The sequence below is a fragment of the Eucalyptus grandis genome, chromosome 2 (genome assembly GCF_016545825.1).
Source record: "Eucalyptus grandis isolate ANBG69807.140 chromosome 2, ASM1654582v1, whole genome shotgun sequence".
Taxonomy (NCBI): domain Eukaryota; kingdom Viridiplantae; phylum Streptophyta; class Magnoliopsida; order Myrtales; family Myrtaceae; genus Eucalyptus; species Eucalyptus grandis.
The window spans coordinates 47551331-47575017 of record NC_052613.1 but is presented as its reverse complement, the minus strand read 5'-3'; the positions used below and the strand labels follow the sequence as shown (position 1 = coordinate 47575017).

The window sequence follows — 23687 nt, the reverse complement described above, 5'->3', positions numbered from 1 at the left end:
TCATCTCCTCACACCGATTCAAACGTCTTATTCGACAATAGAACAAATATTAAAAAATGATACTGATGCTAATTTATAAATCACGTGGTATCTAGTAGATAGCAAAATTCAAGAAGCAGGATAGGTGTTTCTCTAGATATATGGATTAGATTCGGCAGCAAAGGCACATCATAGAGTGGTGGTCGTCGCAGTGGCTTAATTCAGTGCACTCGAATGTAGTTCTTCGGATGGAATTGAGTTCGGCCCTGGTTAGGCCATGTGCTAGGCAGGGTTAAGGGGGCCTAGCTCATCTAGATACCACTCCTTAACGCAACGACACAACTGATATCGGCCTTCACCGCGTTCCGATCTCCATAGCCGCCCCGCCTCTCCCTCTCTTCCTCCCTCCTCCATACCCATCGATGAGATGACAACAATCGCGAAAGCCTGTAGCGCCAAAAACAGGTCTCTTACACCAAGGATGTCGGTGCTATATTTTGACCAAACAATTTAAATTCAAATGATCCATCCAAGTCCTCCCAGACCACCCAGCTTCAAATGATTCAGTGTTTATGTCCACTGACCCTCAAGCATTCAAAATCAATGTTGCTCATCTCTTCCTGTACATGGAGATGACCATCAAATAGCAAGAACTGGCTTAGTTTCAACGCGACTATGTTCAGACGATAACAAGGAAGAGACAGAGTAGCTCATTGCAGATCAACCGCGGTTAATACAGAACTGGGACCGACTCCAAGCACTGGGTAACCCCACACATTTATCTGGTGTCTAAGCCCGGGAATACACATTAAACCGACAATAAAGAAAAACCAGACACATATAAAGTTAAGAGCCATGCATTAAGGTCGAACGTAGGACTTAAAAAGAGTGACCAGCAACCAACAACCAACAACCATCTTGCACTTGATGTTCACAAAGCCCAACTCCAACAAAAACGTACAAAGCATTTCTAAAGCTTAGCCTAATCCATGATATTTAAAATTCGAAGAGAGCAACAGGATCTCCAAAAGGACACTGTTTATCGTTCACTTTGATACTTGGCAGTGCACTTTGTAAAGAACCTCCACTGGCATACCACCATCTTGACTGCAAGCCCCGTAATTCTTACTCAGAAGGCTCTCAGCGTGGGCTGCACAGGAAATGCACAAACAAACTACTTCAATGAACAGAAAATATGCTAAAACTGTAGATACTAGCACTATGCCACCATAAACCAGATAAATCCCTAGCTATTGGTTAGTAGTAAATGGGACTGATGAATTTCAACAACATAATGAGGGAACATGCTTCATTCATGCAAATTCAAAGTATTAATACTTTCTCTCATAAGAAAATTTGAAGTACTTTACCATCTTTATCAATTCTCTTGCCAATGGAACATCATATGGGTGTCACAGTAAAAGCAATCACCTGATAAATATCAATTGCTATCCGTACAGCACCTAAAGTTGAGTAAAATATCAAAAAATACCGCATCATATGCACCTGGAGGAATTCTCACAGATCTATCTCAACAGAACAACCTATGCCATTTATGGTCAACCACTAAATTTGCAACATAAAAATAATTACCAAGTTCATGCCAACCTAATCGCCAAGGTCATATTCCAAAAACAGAAAATTCATTTTGAGGAAAGGAAAAATTATTTGACAATCAGCCAGCGCATAGAAGAGATGCATTGTTCCAGACCAAGACTAGAAAAATAACAGATTAAAGGAGAAATTATTTGACAATTGGACAAAGCACAAGGAAGAGATGCATTGTTTCCGACCAAGACTAGAAAAACAACAGATATACCTGTAAGACTGTGAACGAGACCTTGAAGGACTGCGAATATTGCCCCTTGGACTCTGAGACCTGCTTGCTGGATAACCCCTCTCCTGAATGGGACTTCGACTATCTTCCCTTGGACTTGGAGACCTCTTACTAGACCGCTTAATCTTGTGCTCCTGAGGATATGGAGAATGTGGTACAGACCCAGATCGCATTGGAGACTGGTATCGATCCTTTGCCCTACGGCTCCTGGTTCAAGGAATCGGTATATCCATTGAGATGGGAAATAATAAAAATGGAACATAAAGATTCCCATACCTAAAACTTAACACGATCTAGGGTAACAAAAGATCTTACAAGGAAACATTACTCGGCTTGAAGCATGAATTTTATGAAAAAAGAAAAAAATGCCATCAGCAAAAGCTAATAAAAAGTACCAAGAAAATCTGGTTTGCAAGTAAAGAAATTACACTCAACTTACAAAATCACATAAGCATCAACATGATGGCATCACTATCTAACTGATTGAAGATGACCGTTACCTGCACCTTAATAAGATTTCCGTACAAATTACCAACTTGGGCCCAAATACTGGAATTGGTCTCATTAACGATGTTACCGGTTCGTCAGCGTCCAGCAACTGCATGGCTCTCTTTGGCCCAACTTTCTAAAACCTCAAACTATCTTTGACAATGTCATCATATCTCTACACCGGTATTGCTTCCCTTGATTGAGGATGATTTCTTTCTTTGGCCATAAAAAGGCTCTAGTTCTTTTCTTAACTGGATGGTATATGCAAAACAAAATAAAGCTTCAAAACCTTTTCACTAATAGCTATGTTAGATCACACAGAGAAAACAAATAGTGAAAAAAAGGTACTTTAGTGATTTAATCATCTGCTGACAGTGCTTTACTAATCAGTTCAGTTGCAACTGCAGGCCACCAGACCTAGTAAGCAAAAGCCCATGCTTTGACAGTAATTGGCGAAGGTGGGATAATAACATTAGAAAAGCTTTGACAGAATGGTAAGGGAGTTGTCCATCTCTCTCTTTTGTCGTTTAACTTTATTTACCCATAGGTCTTTAAAATCTTCCTGTTCACTTTAATATCTGCATAAACAAGGCCACAAGCAGATACTGTTCAATACCACAGAAATGATGCTGCACTGCATCAATTACCCCAAATCGATAAAAACCACCGTAGTATGAACATAATAGGATAGAGATGCATCAGATTACTAATACCAAAAGGAACAAGGCCAGCTAAAAAATGAAATTCTCATATACAGCAATCTGCCATGCTAAACTCAGCAAAGTTTTCCTTTCAATTGTACATGGCCACTCTTTTTCACTCAAAAGCATAATGTGATTGGTCCACAACTAAACCATTCCAAGAAAAATGGTTGGCTAGGACAATCGGTCACCTTTGCCACTCATTTAGCCAGTCCTAGATATTTTAACAAAAGGCTACTATTTCAACAAATTAAATTTGAATAGTTCGCCATGGTCTATATCCAGAATAGACAAACAGCTTCCTATCTATAAGCACAAATGTCCAAGGGAAATAAACAACAAATGTTTACCTATATTGACAAGAAATGAATGAAGAATGCATAGCTTTCTGTTCAAAATTTAGCTAGAGTGAAAATCCCATACCACAATTACTACAAACATACAGGGCTTACAAAACACATAAAACTATAAAAAGAGTGTGAAATTCTACTACTTTAATGCATTGGGCAATATCATCCACTAAAGTTCACCAAGGATGAGAATCGACAGATAACTCAAACTACTTTTTATATAGCAAAGATTGAACTGAAATAACTTGATCTAGATTTCACGTACCAAAAAGATTAAAACTACAATGTACAAAGCATTATTAGTTGAAAATACATATAGACAGTATAAATATCACATTATACTTGACATAAAAGTGAAAGAATGCCACTAACAGTTCTGTATATTCTTCCCAGGCCAATAAGGCACCCTTAGTACTGTAAGTTCCTAATATGCTCAACTACAGTGTACTTATCATCCTAAAAGAGGAACAGAAAAGTATAAACCAGTAACAATGCAATTAAATCCATTCGGACAAAAATGCCAAACCTTGAGTCATGCCTATCTGGTGTTGGTGACCTCGAGTAAGCTGTAAGAAAATACATAAACAGAAGAAGATTCTCCTAACTCACAAGGATGTCCATCATGACAGACTGCTTCATTCGTTGTACAGCCCAAAGGGAGAGAAAGCCACAAATCAGAATGGACATGAAGTCAAAATTACTGACAACGATTGTGGTGTCTTGGAGACCTTGATGTACTTCTTCTTTCCCTGTGTCGCCCACTTCATTTTAAAATGGGGGAAAAAGAGTTCAAAAAAAAACCTGTCATGAATCGATGGAAACAAATGCCATAAAGACAACCTAGTGAAATGGAGAATGTGACAATTTGTACCTCACACGCTCAGTCACGCGCATCTCGTGAGGAGTTTTTCTGTTCTCCTCAGCAAAAACAATTCTTATCTCACGTCCTCCAATAACAGTATGATTCATTTGCTGCTTAGCCTCAGCTGCATCTTCCGCATATCAGAACTTCACAAATCCAAAGCCACGAGGCTCCCTTTTAATGCAATATACAATCACTGAAGTCACTAAATTACATCCCCCGTGATTGTCGGAGATGAGATATAAAAAGATCAGCACGTAATGGGTCTCCTCTCTTTGATTTTTGCCTATTTCTGAAATCCCAGTAGCTTAATACCAAAAAGAAAGTAGTATACAGTTTATTAGTTTGTATCAGAAAACAGCCAAACAACAAGCCTCTCAAAAATGGCACCCACGTTGTAAACACAGGTAAGGGAAACCTGTAAAACAATGGCAATAAGGCACACTCACAAATGCGGATGTCTTGTGACAAGTACCATCCTTTTTTGGCAAAAAAGGCAACAGCGAAATGATTTTATGTAAGCCTGGAATTGTAGAACCAATCATTCTCTCAAAAGTTCTTTACTTTATCTGTTTCTTCAATCATATGCAGCTTGGCAGCTCAATGTATTCTGAATTAGTATTCCAATAGGAGGGATGGAGGAGGAGGAGAATCAATTAAAACAGCAATTCTTCCTCCGACCAGAAACGGTACCCTCAAAGGACCACGTCATCGGTGCTTTAATCCATTCATGCGTCGACACCTGTCCTCGGGGCCCGCCACATCCGCTCACTCCATCTTCTGCGCTTTTAGCTGCGTTTGGTTCAGCATTTGCAATGGGTTTGAGTTCAATGCAAATGCTGAAAGCCCAAAGCTACTTAGGGAAAATGCGGTTGTGTTTGGTAAAAAAAAAATTGTAAATGAACTTTGAGTTGAATGTGCGTTTAGTAAAAAAAACTTTCCTAAGGGGCTTTGATGGGTATTATTTATTCTTTTCTTTTCTTTTTATGAAAATTCAGCTAAACCCCGCCGGACCGGCGAAGGGGCACGGCAGCCGGCGAGCCGATCTGGGCGTCGGCGGCGGCCGTCAAGCGACCTCCGGCGAGGGTCGCGCGACCCAACCGAGGGGCCGCCGGAGGTCGCCCGTCCTCGAGCGACCTCGGCCGATGGCCACCGGTGCGAGATCCGGTTCGCGGCAAAGAGCTGCTCCTTTTTTATTTAAAAACAAATAAATATATGAGTAATAATGGAAATATGAAAAATTAATGAGGGTAGTTTAGGAAGAAAATAAATATTTTCAAGGACTGACTTTCAATTGAAAGCCCCTTCGATTAGTTGCCAAACACATTTTTTTTTTTTTGGTCAAGAGGTTTTGGGGGGCTGAATGGGTTTTTTAAATGTCCATCCAAACGCACCTTTTATCTCTCTTCGAAATAACTCTCGGCTGATGGCTCAGCTCGGCTGGGCTGGGCTGGGCTGATAGTAGAAAGTAGGGGTGTCAACGGTTCGGTTCGGTTCGGTTTTTCGGTTTTTGAGTTTTCGGTTTTCGGTTTTCGGTTTTTGGAAATCGGGGGCTTCTGTTCGTTCTTTTGAAAAAAGCAACACAAAAACAAAAGAGAAAAAAAAGCTTTATAGGGAAAACTAAAAGTCAAAAGAAAAGCTGTACAGCAAGTTGTCTCTTCTCGGCAATCCTGTCAGCAACAATGTAGAGAAGAGACAGAGAGGGAAGGGACGTGAAGGACAGGCCAGAGAGGGAAAAGCGGAACACTGTTCATCTTCTTCCCCCGCTCTCACTACCCGCGTCCGCCGTTCGCAAGCCCAAGCCACAGCGACCTAGCGGCCGGTCACCGCCGCTCCGCCGGTCTCGCCCGCGATGTGCAGCCCTGTTGCCCGATCGCCTCCGCCATTGCCCGCTCAGCCATGCCGTAACGCTCGCCGCCTCCAAGCGTCTCCGCCGCAACCCGCCCGGCCAGAAATCCCGGGCGGTCACCCCTCACCCGCGAGCTCGCACCGCCGCTCCACCAGCAACCCGCGAGGCCGACGCCGGTCGCGCCACCACTCACCCGTCCCCCGCGGCCCGCAGCTCCTCCCCTCCGAGCGACGGCACCACAGTAGCTTCCCCTCCGCCGCACCTAAGTGATTGCCGTCGCCGTTGCACGTCCAAGCCGACCAAGACGAGACACAAGAGGAGAGGCCTCAGCGTCAGGAGAGAATAAAACCGAAGATTTGATTTTATCGGTTTTTGGTTCGGTTTGGTTCGGTTAACCGATAAAAACCGAACCAATTAAAAGATATTGGTTTTTCACGGGAACCGAACCGAAAACCGAACCGAATCGGTTCGGTTGATTCGGTTGCCGGTTTCGACACCCCTAGTAGAAAGCACGCGCAACACTCCCGCTTAAAATCTCTCTCCTAACTTGAATATTTTCTGGGCTCTCTCTCCTGGTGGACGAGCTGCACTTCCTCAGTTTCCTTCTCAGCACGTCCCACCCCTCCGCCTCCACCTCCCCCTCGCTCCCCCAAAAAGCCTCGCCGGTCATCTACCTCCGACACCTCGCCTCCTCCAAGAGCCCGGTCAGTCGCAGCTGGTTCCGGACCGCCTTCGCCTCCGACTGTTTCCAACGCGGAGATCGAGCATAAGGTTTGTGCTCGCGTTGGTCTCTCGGCAACTTCTGGGCGTCAGTCTCGTTCCCGAGCGGCGCCAGGCTCCCCGCCGTCGACCGGGTGCTGTCCCTGTCGCTGGCCCTATCGGTCGCGAGGGAGATCTCAGTAGACCTGGGCAGGGCCGACAGCGCGGCAAAGAAGGAGAGGCGCGGGCTAGAGGGCTGGAGAAGGATTCCCGCTCGCTGTGGACGAGGTACCTGGACTGGCTACACCGCATGGAGCTAGGGCTTTTCCTTGGACTTGAGCCGAATCGGGTTCACGAACGAGTTCGTGAAGAAGATGGAGCCTCGGTTCAAGGCTATGGAGGAACTGGAGAAGGGCACGATCGCGAACCCGGCCTGGGCGAGGGCCGCATGGTCGGGCACTACTGGTTGAGGAAGTCGGAATTTGTGCGGGTCGGATTTCCCGTGGGAGCCTCTAGCGCGACGGAGATGGCCTTCTCTGGATTCGTTGACTGAATCTTCATCGGCTGATCATGGCGACTCTTCCTCTTTCAAGGTAATCTTCTCTTTCAGCATCGGGTCTCGGGTTTTGGGTTTGGGTTTGGTTCGTGTTAATCTTTTATGATGAAAATTGCTTATTTTGATGATCGTGCAATTGTCGGCGAGGAGGGAGAAATTCTGATCTTGGTAGGTTTGGGTACTTTGTTGGTGGTTGGAATTTAAAAGTAGGGATGGAGGGACTTTTAATGAATTGGCATGCCGAGATGGCCGAGCAAGCTGCGTTGGTTGTTCAGCTCGTCAAGCAATGTTTGTTTTCCGATTCGCTCGAGATCAGGGACTACCTTAAAGCAATTTAGCACTTGAGCTCTATGCGACTCGGATTCAAGGACATCGAAATGTTTCTGTTCAGGCCGGAAGTGAATGTGCTGCTGAACTTGGTCGACTTGCATTACTGCATGCACTGGCTTGAAGTGCCAGTAAGCAACTGTTTACTTTTGGGCACCGAGGAAAGATGCACATAACTGCCAAATGGGCATTTTGCTTTCAATTACTGTCGTTGAGCAGACTTTGATGTTTCGGCTTTGCTAGAATGTGGTGTGTAGAACTTTTGAATGGTGCTAAAATGTCCAGAAACAAAAGCAGGAATTTGTGTTTGTTATGGCTGTAGCATTTTCCTTCTCCTCTTACACTGGGGGGAAAGATCTCTTCAGCAAGTCATCTCATCTGTTGGGAAAATGAAAGATTGTGTATATGGTATAAACCTTTCCTCACAAATATTGTGCATCACTCTATGAGAGAACTTGCTTTTTGAAGATTGTATTTGTGTCGGTCTCAAATTTCGTCAATCTCGAAGTTGATATTTATAGCTTGATTGTTCGTCTGGCCTCTTATTTAGCTACATACTGCTGAAAAGAAGAATGATAAATGAAAATTTTAAATTTGCATACTATACGTAATGCCCTGCCTTTGAATATGAGTTACTTGGTTTTGATTTGTGGAATCACTTCAAGTGCTGTCTAAGAAATAAATCCCAAAATCACGGAGTCTAAGCGGGAATAGCTACTCTTTCAAAAGCACCATGCAGATGAACAGATATGGGATAATCATAATGGGATTCTTTACTAATTTGCCTGTTGATTTCTGTTTTGTTAAGGGTAGAGGTCTCATTCTGGCTTGTCAGTTAGGAATATCACTCTATCATTATCCAATGCATTGAATCATGTCACAGAGACTCCGGAGATTTGTTGGAGTTTACTCCATGGTGAAATAATCATAGAAATTTTGCAGGCTGAGCATGTCATGGAAGTGCTTCAGAATTGCAAGATCTAGCATTGCCTCAGGAAAATGAGGTCCTCAGTGTGCTTCATTGAGGTGCCATTCATGAGGTCCTTCGCGTCCAAATTTCTGTATTCCATTCTACTAGCACTTCCTGGTCCTTCCCGGAGCGCGCAAGTCTGTGATCAACGATGATTGATATAGACATCTGGTTGTACCACAGAAGTATGATCATGGTATGTACCGGTGTCTAAGAAGATTGGGGTTTGTGCATGCTAGTGTGCATACCTGTTTAGTGTGCATATCTGCGGCCTCATTTTGTCATGCATGATTGCCATCAAACTAGTATCATTTTCTATCAATAACTGCTGATTCCTGGTTAGTTTTAGCACATTCATCAACTGAGGTAAGAGTGGAACGATATACAATGCCTGCATCAACCTATAGATTTTTTGCTTGTGGCTATTGGTTAGTCATTCGTTTTTCTGTCCCATGCCAGCATATAGATACTTTATCTTGCTACAGAAGGCCCCAGCCCACTACCCATCCAAGGTTTTTTGAATGTGTTATAAATTATTCTGACTATCTGATTTGCCTGCCTGGGTGAAAGAATCAGCTTCATTTATGTAGAGAGTTCTGGCCATAGGAAAAAAATACACACATATATGTACATTTATTTTGTGTGTATTTACATACATATACAAATTGGGCATTGATTCGATGCAAAAATATTTCCATTTTCACATCCTTATTCCTCCAGTAAGTGGGGTTCTCCATTTACAACATGCTCGCTCTTTTTCTGATTTTCTTAAGCTGGAAGTCAGTGGTTATTATCACAAGTTGCGGGTATTATTGGATACCATCCTGAAAGCAATGGCAGATTTTACAGTGAAGCCAGAAAGATTTTCTGTGATCAAGATAATCATGAAATTTATGCTGCAGAAAGAAGCTTATATCAATTCCTGTGTATCAATAATCTTTCATACGCTTGGTTGAGGAAAGCTAGATAACTGCAGGCCAGAAGCAGCAACTACTTTTTACATTTTTTTTACTTTTGTTATATGATCTACCAAAACACTTGCATTAGTTCCTATAAGGACTGCAAAATAAATTTTTTTGTGGGGGCCATCAGGAGTGCAGAATAATAGGAGAAGCATCCTGTTATGTGGGTTTTTTTATTGGTGGAAATTGTGGATACTTCTGCTAATTGATCTAAAAGCTCAAGGTATTACGTGAAGGAGTATTTTACTGTTTAAATGTTTCAACGCAACAACCCCACATGCATAGGCTAAACTTTGACCTAAGACTGAGGCATGGAAATTGACTACGATCGGGGGGCTCAGGAAAGGTTTGTCAAGACCTATTATAATACCATGTTGAAATTGCAGGACCATGTAAGTTCAAGCTATTAGATGAAGACATAAGTTAAAATTTTAAAATTCTAACAAGTTTAATGTATTGAAATCCTTTAAGAAATGTTGATATTATCTTTGCCTTATTCATACTCTCAAAGTGCATCTTGGCACAAAGTGCCATAAACTTGACAATCCATGTTCTCTTCGTGATCAAATAGCTTGAGAAGACCAATTAATTGTGAACTCTGGTCAACTTTTCTCAAGAAGCTTCCACGACATTAGGCAGAAATGCCAATCATTTTGCAGAGTAATGTTTTTACCTGGTCATATAATAGATTATTATTATTTTGAGTACGCCGAATCTAATCAAGAAATCTCTTCGTACATGACTAAGTCATGAAATTGCAAAGGGTCCAATACAGTTTGCTGATTCAAGCAATACCTCTTAAAAAGAACCACCACTAGAGCAGTAGCTTCCAGATTGGTTCTGTTATGCTTTGACCTAAAAAATGTCATAAAGTAATCTTATTTGTCAAGTTTCCTGAGCTATGTGCCGGCTGCACCAATTACTATTAAGACTCATCTTTTATTGTCTTCCAAGAGAAGCTGACAAAAAGTTATCAGAATTTCAAGTTTGATGAGCCAAGATATCATGCCTCATATTATCTCTCTTTAATATTAAATGACCATTCATGGCCTTGGGAGGAAGATCTAGAAATACTTGAGACCCTTCAGCCTGAAGACCTTTCTCGGTTTGCACCTACAATGCTCTCAAGAGCATTCTTAGAGTGTTACATAGCAGGTTCAGTGATTTTAGAAGTTATTCCTTTCTTTTTTAAGTTAACTCTCTCATATTTGAATCTAGATCTACTTTTATTTTGTCATCACTCACTAGGGAATATAGAGCATGATGAAGCAGAGTCAATTGTTCATCATGTTGAAGATGTTTGAATGTTTCTCATCCTATATGCAAGCCTGTGCTCCAATCCAGCTCATGACAAGCGGACTCGTCACACTCGACGAGGGTGTAAGTTACGTCTACTCAACTGAAGGCCTAAACTCAAATGATGAGAATTCTGCATTGCTTCACATTATTCAGGTACTTTTACTCAACAATATTAATGAAAAGAACAAATTTCTCTCCACATAACTTTGTCATGAAATCTTCTGGCCTGTCTTTTGCCTGAATAGACGTTCAAGATGACTCCCGGCTCCAATGAACTTAATTAGCCTAGGCCACCTTTGATCTGCTAGTATGTTTCTCTAGGTATGTGAGGCTGTGTTTTGCTTGTAATTTCGGCGAAAAATCTATCTGGTGACACATTGCGCATGGTTTACCCCATTGGGGGTAGGTTCAACAATTAGAATTGCGCATGGTTTACCCCCTTGGGATGGTTGATTTCTGACTCACCAATTCACTTTGAGAAGGTATATGTTTGTACATTAGCAAAGACAAAAAGTTCATCAGATTTGAAGCGTTAAAAATCATGGAGTATTTGATTACAATCCCCATGGATAATTGCAGATCCATCAAGATGACATTACTTTGAATGTACAACTTCAGCTTTTGGCTTTTATTGCATGGCATGAAGCCTTCCACCAGCTCAGAACAGTTGAGCAACTTGGTTATGTCTGTTTGGTCACACATCGGTAAAACCATTTCATTTCTCCTTTCTTCTCCCCAGATGTGTGTTCTGCTAATTATTCTAAGGGTTTCGTGCAGATATGACCTCGGTGTGCATGGCCTGCAGTTCATTGTTCTGTCTGCTGTGAAGGTATACCACAAGGTTCTCTGTGTTTTGACTGCCTCATCACCTTTAACTCCTTCACTTTGTTAATCTTAATGGGTTCCAAGGTACATCGACACACGGGTCCAGAGCTTTCTTGAGTCTTTCGAAAGTAAACTCCTTAAGATGAGTGAGGTTGATTTCAAGGTGAGTTGTTTCTCCCGCGTTCCATAATGAAAATCATGTCAGCTTGTCAAATAATTTTTAAACCATTACATCAAACCTGTGGAATTTCTGCCTTTGACAGAGCCATTTAAACACACTAATTGAATCAAAGATGGAGAAGGACAAGAATTTGTGGGAAGAATCTCAGCGTCACTGGGAAGAGATAACTAATAGAACTTTCCTATTTGATTGAATAGAAACTGAGGTACAAGATATTGCCTCTCTCTCTCTCTCTCTCTTTCTATTGCGGACATCAAATCCTAGTCTTCTCAGTAGGGATTGAGCAAATCGACACTATTTTTCATCTACTGTTGGTTTCGCCTACATTCATCTTCTGCTTGATCTCTTTTATGGAGCTAAAGTTACCTGTATACAATTGGCAGTATGCCCTAGGGGCGAGCACGGGTAGCGGGTAGAACCGGGAACCGGAGAACTGGAACCGGAACCTCAGTCCGGTTCCCGGTTCTAAAGGACCGGTTCCGGTTCCCGGTTCCATTTTCCAGGAACCGGCGCGGAATCGGAACCGGAACTGGCCGCGGAACCGGTTTCGGAACCGGTTAGGGTTCCAAAAGGAACCCCGCTCGGCGCTCCAAGCCTCCAGCCTCCTGTCCTCTGTATCTTCCTCAGTCCTCCGATTTCAGCTGGACGCCGCTCGCCCTCAAGGCCACCGCCGTCGGACGCCACTGGTCTGGACTGGACGCCAGTCCCCGACGTCGCTCGACGCCCGCATTCGCGACACTTGAGTCGTCGTTGCCCTGAAGACCCTGACTGACGTCCCTGCTCACTCCTCAGCGCCGGCCACCGTCGCCGAACGCCGCTGGACGCCAGTCCCCGACGTCGCTCGAGCCTCGACGCCCGCATTCGCGAATCGCCAGAAGCTGACCGACCTTGACCGACGTCCCTGCTCGTGACCGGCCGTTGCCCCGAAGACCCTGACCGACGTCCCTGCTCGTGACCCACGCCGCTCGCGCCAGAAGCCCCGACGCCCCTGCTGCTGCAACGAACCAGAAGCCACTGCTTCGCCATTCCCGTTCGGCACCAGGTTCCCTCTCTCTCTCTCTCTCTCTCTCTCTCCCTCTCTCTCTCTCTCTCTCTGTGCAACTGAGCATGCGTTCGTGATTGCGCTTCAGTTCCGGCTCGCGCGCACTGCTTGGTGGGACCGATTGTTTCGTAATCGATTGCAAGTGGGTGTTTATCTGATTGCCGAAACGCTTCGGGTGCTTGCGGAATTTCTGGGTTCTACCTCCGCGGGGCTGGGTTTGCGCTTTGTAATGGAACTTGTTGCATGACTCATTTTGGGCTTTTTTCCTTATCGGAAGCTGAAACTCCGTTTTTGCGTTGTGGGTTCTTCTGGAAAAGAGAAATTGGTTTAGTTGGTGAAGTGTTGACGCTTTCTCTGTGAGAGTCTCGCGCGTCCGGGTTGACTGCTTGGTGGGACCGATTATTTTGTAATTGATTTCAACTGGGGTGTTTATCTGATTACTAAAACGCTTCAGATAGTTGCAGAAATTTCGAGGGTCTGCCTCCGCGGGGCTCGTTCGTGCTTCCCGTTCTGCGTGTAATGGAGCTTGTTGCATGACCCCTTTTGGGCTTTTTTCCTTACTTGAAGCTGAAACTTCGTTTTGGGTTGTGGGTTCTTCGGGAAAAGAGAAATTGGTTTAGTCGGTGAAGTGTTGAAGCTTTCTCTTTCTCTGCAAGAGTCGTGCGCTTCTGGGTTGAGATTAATGATGCTTCCCTTATTGAACTTTGAAATCCGAGTCTCGCATTCCATTGTTGTATTGTTTATCTGATTACCGAAATGCTTCAGGTACTTGCAGAAATTTGAGGGTCTGCCTCTGCCAGGCTGGTTTTGCGCTTCCTTTTCCGCATGTAATGGAACTTGCTGAATGATCCCTTTTGGGCTTTCCTTATTCGAAGCTGAAACTTTTTTTGCTTTGTGGGTTCTTTGGGAAAAGAAAAGTTGGTTTGGTTGGTGGAGTGTTGACGCTTCCCAGTTGAGATTAGTGTTGTTTTCGCTTATTGGACTTTGAAACCCGTGTCTTGTATTCTGTTGTCGTTGTCTTGTTTTTTCTGTATCCTTTGTTGCGATTTGGATCTGAATTTCTTCCGATTGTAGTTTTTAAAACACATGCTGGGACAACTGTATGGCCACAAATAAGGGCATATTTGAATAAATATTTTGCATTTGTATTGATAATATGATATAGTCCTAAAGTTGTGTATTGATTTGATTTTTAGCAATTGCTTGCATATTCTATAACTCAATTCACATTATGTTTTGAATTTTCTAATTATATTATATTATTGTTATATTATTATAACGTGACGTTATAGTTTTTTTTGATAACGTGCGCGCACGCTATTTTTTTTTTTATAACGTGCGCGTACGTTATATTTTTTTTGATAACGTGCGTGTACGTTATAATTTTTTTTTGATAATGTGCGTGTACGTTATATTTTTTTTTTAATGCGCGCATACGTTATAGTTCAAATCTATAAATAAAAATAAAAACAAAAAAAGGAACGCGGAACCTGTTGGAACCTGGAACCGACCCTGGAACCTGTGACGGGGCAGGTGCCAGTTTCCATTCCTAACGGTAGGTTCCGGGTTCCTCATTTCATAACCCGTACCCGAGGTAGGTTCCAGGGTTCCAGACGGGAACCGAACCGGAACCTGGAACCGCTCACCCCTAGTATGCCCTCTCCCTCCTCTCAGCTGAAATTGCCTAATTTATCTTCATGAAGCTGGACATGCAAAGCAACTCACAAAACTTCACTTCGTTTGCATTGCACCAGGTCGCAACATTAAGGAAGCTGGCAAAACAAGAATTGATAGCTTTCTTCAACGAGCACATACGAATTGGAGCGCAGGAAGGTGCTTAGTGTATGAGTTTATGGGAGCAAGCATACATCAAATTTTGAAGTGGATAACAATGAAGCAATTGGACCAAACACAATACGAATAGATAACATTTTCAGCTTTAGGGCATCGCAACCTCTTTACGGTTCACACAGAAGAGGGTATGAACATATGGAAGTTCCCAGCAGTTCTAAACAAGCTAGAAATGAGGATCTTGGATAATGTACTCCTGAAACATTTCTCCAAAATCTATACTACGACGCCACACTTGCCCTATGGCATTTGTACCTTATAGCGTTCTAGTGTTTGGTGTGTGTAAATGACTAAAGGTACTACTTGGGATTTTACTAGATAACGGAACACAAGAATAGGTGTTTGCTCCAGCTCAATGTTCCTAACCGAGTGAGCAAAACTGTTGGTGTTGGAGTTAGGGTGTAATGCATATACGGATCTATATCATTGAGAGTTTCATAGCAAAACAAACTTATAAACTATGAGAATTTTCAAATTAAAGAATGTCCTAGTTGTTAATTCTCTGTAAAAGCATACTTGCTCTATAGTGAAATGCTGGCTCTTCCCACAATTAAGTACTAAAGGCATCTGAAAATACCGAGAGCTTGCCCCCTCGGCTCCATAAAACATTATCTGACTCGTTCACAGCACCGATAACGTGGTCCCTTTAGGATACCCAATATTTTCTCGTGAAGCTATTGGACTGGCTTCGTTTTTCCACACGTGATGCGCCTCAAAATCTTTTTTTGGGGACAAAAGTTGCCGGATGCTTGAATGAGTTATGCATCCAACGCATCACGTGTCGCTGACCCCCACTACTAAACAGGAAAATCGCATGAATCAGAGAGGATGTAGGCCTAAACTTGAGATGTTAGGTCTCCATAATCCCCGATTAGAGCACATCGTAGTGACTTTGAACTTACTCCAAGTCGTCCAAAGACAAAAGGAAGCTGATCTCCTCGAGTTAAGATTAGAGTGCCAATAGCAGCAATTCCTTAGCTAAAGGGCCGTCGTAAGTGGCTAATATATGCCTCATCTCTATAACAGTCACTTGGCAGATTGAATCAATACAGCAAGCTGTAAAGTGAATGAATGAATGAAAATCATGACATGAGTTGAGTGCCAGAGATGAGGATGGGGAGTGTATCGATATCATAAGAAAGCGTATTCTCTTTGGCGTGTACTGATAAGAGGGCAACTATCCATTGCTCTTGTCAGGAAAAATCTACCACCTTCCGGCACCAAATCATGTCATATGCCACGTTCAAATAAGAGACTAAGATGAAGACTATTAGGCAAAAAGCTACGGAAGATAACTAGAGCAATTAATTGATGGCTGTTATGTAGCAGACCATATACATGTGAGACTGTAAGATGGCCGATCAGTGACTAGATCCACCTATTGCTGTACAGCATACAATGCGCCACATTGAGGCAGCCCTGGACTTCTGACTAGTCAGCTCCCAGAAGCTATGGACGGAAGGAGAAAAGAGAGGCTGGTTCGAGTACTTCCGAGAGTTCATCAAAAGGTCCGCAGAAAGAAAGCTCCATTTTCCAGTATGTACTTGAATTGGATCAGAAGATATCTACTTAATGAATTATGAATACACGTCCAAAAGGGAACCTTTCCCCTGCAAAACAACACCAAGGAACCGACATTGTTACAGAGTATATAATGTATGTTTAACATGCAAATCGCATGATCTTTTCCGAGTTAGAAACTTAGATGTGCAGTTTCGAGTGAAGCTTTCATGCCCCTACATAGACACGTAGCAGATCAGGCTCATAGACGGAACATCAAGCTTCAGAAGACGGATACCAAGAAGCATAAGCCTGGCTTCCCCCTCCTCAACAGTACAAATGCTGTCTTGGACCAGTACTTCGTCAGTGCAAAACCCCAAGTGGATCCACACAGAAGATTGAACATCTAATATATGTAGCAACATCTTTTTTGGGGCAGTGGAAAAAGTTCATTTTACAGGGGAACACAAAGCTTTCTGAACAGTGGCACTAAAAGAAAAACCAAACAACAGCACAGCAAATAACACCACTTCGCTGACACATCATTTAAATGGGCAATGAACAAGACAAGTTTGGAAACCAAAAAAACATATGCCTGTCCTGTTAAGGTAGATGGTGTTTAAAATAACCCAGGATAGATTATTAACACATCATCATGATACTTTTATCTGAACAAGAAAGAAGATTATTGGCACAGCACGAAAAGAGAAGGTACAGAATGAGAAAAGCACTTCCACTGATTTCTTCTAATTAACATTGTTGACAAATTGATATAACATCAAACTTCTATTAGCCTTTCTCATCAAACCAGGCAGAATTTGATGCTTGTCGGTGGACCTTTGATCTTATTGAAGAAGTATGTCGATGTGCATGATGCTAAGGCTGCGCATGATAAAATTTCTAAAACAGAAATTAATTTCTGACCAGAAATCAATTTCTTAATTTCTATTCCCAAGATAAGTTTCTGAGCAAAGATACCTATTTGATAAAGACTCAAAATTTCTATTTTGAAACAGAAATTCGTTTGATAACAAAACAAAATTTCTATTTCTAGGGATAAAAATTAATTAAATAACAACATAGAAAATCCTCAAATACAAAATAATAGTCGAAATAATACTAATACATTACAAAAGTTAAAAATACAATTCCATGAAATTTCCGGCATATTATCATCTCTTGTCATTTTATTAGCAATTATTTTCCTAAGCATATTTATTTGATTTCCCTCCTCGGTCGATGTATCGTTTGCAAGCTCATCTTGCGTAGGTTCAGATAAGTACTACAGAAGCATGAATATGGGTGCCATCAATGGTGCCTATACAGCCTTTATCATTTTATCAAAAACTAGTATTATACAAGATTATCAACAAAATAAAATTAATGGTGTAAAGGAATATAGAAGAATTATACCTTAAAATAACGTTTATGGTTAGGAACCAATTGGGGAAGGTCGGTTTATTTTGATTCTCGAATTGAATCAGTCCAATTGCTCATCCATAATTTCTTTATTATTGCTCAATGAACCTTTAATGGCCCTTGCATAGCAAAAAGAGAGATTCTCTTGAATCTCTTGCAAGAATTTTGAATCCGTAAAAAATAAAGTTAAATTTCTAGGCACGTTTTTTATTCATCTATTACGTAAGAACTTTTTCTTCAATCGGCTATGCGCGTGCCTTTTCTAGGAGAAAAGAGCCCCATTATTTTTAAATAAGCATTTAAGAACTTTGGTCGTTTTTTAAAATTGAAGACCCATTCGATTGCCTTTCATCCTAAAGAGGAAATTATCAAAAAAATGCAAAAAAAAAAAAAAAAACACAAGCAAAATAAGAAAAAGAAAATTAGCAATGATTTGTGAAGTTATGATTATGAGTGAATTAAGTTAGCAAGAAAGCGCAAATTTTTTTTATATAGTTTGATTTCAATTTTTGATTTCTATTTCAAAAATTAAAAAGCTGAATTTAGCTTCTTATTTCTTCAATTTCTCTATTTCTGAAATAGAAATCTGTTTCAGAAATAGAGAAATCAAATTGCGTTACCAAACGGATTTCTGTTCCAAACCTGTTCCAGAGAAAAGAGAAACAAGAAATCGAAAAACAGAAATTGTCATGCACGCCCTAAATGGAAAATTTTCACATCCACGAAATGCCGTCGTTAAAAGCACAACCAACCAAACAACCCAAACCCTTCAGTTTTAACAAGCTGATACATTTTCTTCTTAAAGAATTGATATGCTCATAATTACCTTCTGATCATATCTCTAAAACCGGCTTCAAAGTCATTCTCCAACAGAAGTTTTGACATGACACAAACAAGAACAGATTCTGATACCAGAAACATCTCATGAAGCACCTTTTCTATTTAAATATATTGAAGTGAAAAATACCTCTGGAAAGACGCCACTAATTCTCATAATTCCATGGTTGCGACAAGGAAACCTCTGCAGTTGATGCTTCAAGTCCTTTTTTGTCATGTATAGCACATTTGAGAATATTATATTGCGCAGTAATACTCATAAAGAGCCCGTGCATATACCTCCTTCGCCGGCAAAGGGAATGAGGACATGTTAGGGACCATGCTTGGAAGACGCAATGAGTGTTAAAGAAAGGAAAGAGAGAGCATTGGTTTTCTCATTGGTTACCGATCAAAAAAAAAAAACGTTATTGAATTTTCTGACAGTACCATAATAGCATGTAAAGAGTACACCAGCTTAGTCTTTTCACAATAAAGATTATTGATTTTCACGTCGAGCAAGAAAAGAATCTAAAAATGGAAGACCTGGAAAGATCTGTATAAATACCACTGCATTGGCTTCTCTATGCAAATTTTCTGACATCACTAAAACAATGCCGATACTTATTGCCATCCAACTATTGTAAATCAAACCAAACTCACAAGAACAAAAACATTATACAATTAGGAATTCAATTATTTTAATTTAGAAGAAATCTGGAAAAGTAAGGTAGATATATTCCAAAGAGATAATATACACACACTAGTCAGTTGCAACAAGTAGTGATAAGGACCTGTTCACAAGTCAACATAAGCACCAATAATACTTGCTATAGAAAAGCATAAAAGGATAGAGACTATATATTAGAAAAGTTAAGGCATATCAGGGTAAAGTAATAAGGAGTAACCTCCTCAGAGTCGTAACAGGTGGAAGTAACTTCATTGAATTTAATCTCCGGTCCAACTGATAACCCAGCACCGTGGAAAGTAATCACTCTTTTTTCACCAATTTCTTTCTCCACCTGTAAAGTTGCACCTTATGAGACAGAATAAAGATGTTACAATAAGAGATACGTACATCATGTAGATTCCCAAACCTGGGGTGGAGGTGGCATGATATCTTAGCACAATAATGCTAATGGGTAGAGATGTCCTGGCACGGCAGAATGTTCTACAAGCCTCCTCATATTGTCTACCACAGCAGAATCAAAGGGTGCCTGCCCACTCTTTTATATCAGAATCACTGAAAAATGGCAGATGACAACGACCAGAGAACTAAATGGATTTTAGTGAGCAGACCAAACTTTTCTATCTTTGAGTGGCAGAATGAAGTAAACACAAGTGATTACAACTATGGTATCGTATGGAAGTTCAGTAAAGCATATTTGACATGCTCAAGAAAGAGCAGCAGCAGAAAAGGAACTCTGCTGCACAATCCCAGAGAGCAGAGTAAAAACCTACCGGATACCATTCTCCTGTAAGAGGATCAGGACGATCTCTGCCACCACTTGGCGCAATCCACAGTAGTTGTGATCCACCCCTGCAATGCTCAGGCATAACTAGCATATCATCTCACTTGTAGTAAGAGCATTGGTCTACTTATGAACATGAAGAATCAATGTAAGGACAAATAGAAGAGGCAAAAGGTGACCAACTGTTCACATTAAATAGGATCTTTACCATCAGTGCATTTTCACAGGAGCTGAAGATACATCACCGTTCAATTGTTTTCATATGAGATTGCATTCACATGAAAAGCTGTGAACGTAGTACCTTAAAAGCAAAGCCATTTCCTTCAAGCTTCGTGTATTTGATCTCCTTTTCATCTCAACACGCTCTGGAACATCAAACATATGCTTTTTCGAATATACACAAACAAGGTTCCTAGAAAAAATAGAAGATTCGAGTTATGAGCTTGCCTAATCACTCATCAGCATGCTAAACTTTATAACTACTCATAAGGATAGAGATTTTAAGCACCTTCCCATACTGAAGGGCTTGCAGAGTGGATCTGTTACAACTCTATCTTCAGCTACATAAGTCTACACTAGAAGATAAAAGATATGTTCGAGCAAGTGGCCCACTTGTGGCCTATACTCACGAATGAGGTAATAATCAAGTCCAAAAAAGATAAAATCTGTACCACATTCTCCGCAATATGTGAATGTGTTCCTTCAAGAAGCAGAGCAATAACAGCTGGATCTGCTTCCGTTTGGTGGTTGGATATCAAAACGATGTTGTGGCCCTGCAATTTAAGATATAAATTAGCATTGTATAACAGTTGGATCCTCTTCTATAGTGATCTGTTGCCTCTATTTACTTTGTGAAGCAGCTAAAGGTCAAATTTAATGTGCATGCATATAATAAACCAGAATCATTTATAAACAGTTTCAGATCATAATTCTACATTACAAGCAAGCAGAATGCAATCTACTGAATGGTAATTTCATTCAGTGAAGAGCAATAGGAAAGGCCAAGAAGTGAAATATATAAGAGTCCAAGCTAACACTTGAATCACAGAAAATATACTGTACAAAAAAAGAACAAGAGGGATATACTATGGCTTTCAGTTATTCTTTAGACTAACAAAAACAATTTCAGTTTAAGAGGCAATGTGAATGCAACAGGTTTCAGTAAGACACAGAGTCATCATCGGTCCATCTTAAAGGAGAAGGGTAACAAAAGAACTATTCACCTCCTGAAGTTTCTCACGGATTTCATGAAAACAGGAATGTTTCCAACATATGAGTTTCTGCAGAAAGGAAAATCAGAAGCAAAGAGCAAATTAAGAGATATGTGAGAGTAAAAACAACTCAGAAATGCTAAGAGATATCTAGAGGAAAGTAACTAATTAGTCAAAGGTCCAATGAGAAAAGCTAGCGCAGGAGCTTTCCCTGTTTAGGGATAAGTCCATAAAAACCCTCTGAAAACAATTTAGGAGTTTGCAATTCATATATTGAATTAATAACAGAAGCTTAATTCTTAGTATTTTATGCTCCCTAGTATTCTGAATTATTATTTAAAAAAGAGGACAGAAGGGACAGTGTTTTTGCACTTTCCTGGAATGGAAATCAATTTTTCCTAAAGCAATTAGGGCTGAAAGGGGAGTAAAGGTGGAAAAAAGACGTCATGACAAAGTGGCAAGTTTCCTAGAAATGCAAGTTAATTAAAAGTAAATGTAGGTTCATCGCTAGAACGTCATGGACCTTTGACATGTGAAGACAAGCCAAGCACATTATAGAACATAAATAATTTGAGTGCCTTTTAATATTCTTCGGCGAAGCTTTGTGAAGGAAGTGAGCACAAAATTATCGATGAACCTGAAATCAACCAGAGGATGGATGTAATTTTGACCAAACATATAGTAGTCAAAAGGCTCCCTTGCTGCTTTGTGGTATGGAGGGAAGATAAAAGGATCCTGAAAGATTACTGCTTTCTGTCAGATCAAAAGTTTAAAACATCCAAGAACGAGCAGATAACCAGCGAAGCTCACAATCAACCTAGCCTTCAAAATGCATCGGCGATTATACTCTGGTAGTTACCTTTTGACAGCGAGAAGTCCAAGAACGAGCTACAGCAAAGGAGAACCGTGACACATAGAACCTGTGGAAGGGATCAAAGCATCAAACAACGAAACATCAGTAAGCAAACAAGCAGCTTCCTTCCTACAGAGATCGAACGGAGCCGAACCTGCGTAGGGAGACATCACCGACTGCTTCAACCAGTAGCCTTCGCCAACTGCAGGCAGCAAAAACAAGAAAAATCAGAAATCTATCCTCCAAGATTTCAAGGGAGGAGGGGCGGTGGATCAGGGATGGGGGATGGGGAATCGATCGACGGAGCGAAGAGAGGCGGCTTTACGGCGGCGAATGCTGGTGAGAGGGGTGGCGACCTCGGGGCGGGTGGACAGGCGGAGGTTCCTGGGGAGGTAGACGAGGGCGAGCCGGAACGCGACCGACGCGACGACCCATGTCCAGAACCCCGAGCGTGCGCTTTTCTACTTCTTCGTCTCCGTCTTCTGCTTCGTCGTTTCTCTCTCCTCCATTTTCGCCGTCGTGGTTCGACGCGTTGGCGTCGGGCGCGTAGGCGGAGACGGAGGAGACGGGGGCGACGGACTCCGACGCCGATGGAGGCAATCGACGGAGGGGAGTCGGCGTCGGGGTTTGCTGGAAGAGAGGCGCGACTTCAAGGACGAAAGAGAGAGAGAGGGACAAGAGGTCGCGAGAGGGAGGCGGAGGCTGCGTCGGCGTCGGCGTCGGCGTCGGAGGCAACCGGCGAAGGCGGAGGTGGAGGGCCGTCGGCGTCGCGTTTCGCTGGAAGAGAGGCACGACTTCGCGGAGGGGGAAGAGAGAGCAGAGCGGACGTCGTGAGAGGGAGAAGGAGGAGCGTCGGCGGCGTCGACGGCGTCGGCGGCGTCGACGGCATCGGCGGCGTCAGGGTGGGGGCAATGGAAGCAACCAGCGGAGGCGGAGGGGAGAGAGGAGAACGCAGGTCTCGATCGCTCTCTGTTTGTTCTCCTGTGAGGAGAGAGAAAGTGAGAGAGAGAAAATTGCATAAATTTTAACTGAAGAGAGAGAAATCTTTTAGGCGGGAGTCGTGACCTGTCTTTTTCTTTTGCAACGAGCCGAGCCGAGCCGAGCCGAGCCCGCCCCCTATTTTCAGAGACAGAAGCGCAGAAGACGGAGAGAAAGAGAGCAGACGTGACGGGTCCCGTGAACACGTGTTGATTCCTGAATGGTTCAGAGCATCGATGATGTGGCACTGTCAGCGTACTTAATATTTTCTCGTTCACAAAGGCCTAACAACTTGAAGCCGTACTGCCATAAGGTTGACAGAGCCCTGGAGACAGCGTAATAATTACCACATGGCCGACATCGCCATCCATGTCTGTCATAAAATAATAGCGAATTTTTAACGGAAAACTTTAAAAAAAATTAAAAAACAAATCATTTCTTTGACGGGGTGGGCACATACGCGCACGCCAAGGACGACCTCGTCAACATCAGCTCCTCGAGCGATGTTTCCTGGGAAGCCTAGCTGGCACCCGTGGGCCCACCTCCCCACCACCATACTCGTGGGACCCAACTCCACCCTACTCATCCTATTCCTTTCTATTACATGTTGTCCAATCCACAATTGCCACGTACCCATGGAATCACCAACACATTACCTTACT

At 42.2% G+C, this 23687-nt stretch overlaps 1 protein-coding gene and 1 pseudogene across 5 annotated transcripts; one reads left to right on the top strand and one right to left on the bottom strand.

Moving 5' to 3' along the window:
- Nucleotides 1-10168: 10168 nt before the first annotated feature.
- LOC120290393 (insulin-degrading enzyme-like 1, peroxisomal) lies at nt 10169-15038 on the top strand. Of its 5 annotated transcripts, none has more exons than XR_005548357.1 (7): nt 10169-10736; nt 10830-11033; nt 11460-11584; nt 11658-11709; nt 11790-11868; nt 11969-12091; nt 14683-15038. XR_005548357.1 is itself a non-coding variant. In XM_039306503.1 (6 exons), exons 2-5 carry the CDS (start codon nt 10842-10844, stop codon nt 11820-11822), a joined length of 402 nt encoding a protein of 133 aa, XP_039162437.1. In that variant the 5' UTR covers nt 10169-10736; nt 10830-10841; the 3' UTR covers nt 11823-11868; nt 14683-15038. The 5 variants fall into 5 exon arrangements, 3 of the variants coding, with proteins under 3 accessions (XP_039162437.1, XP_039162438.1, XP_039162436.1); XR_005548358.1 differs by lacking the exon at nt 14683-15038 and adding an exon at nt 12270-12422; XM_039306503.1 differs by lacking the exon at nt 11969-12091.
- A 735-nt stretch (nt 15039-15773) lies between these two features.
- LOC120290391 lies at nt 15774-22754 on the bottom strand (annotated as a pseudogene).
- Nucleotides 22755-23687: the final 933 nt, after the last annotated feature.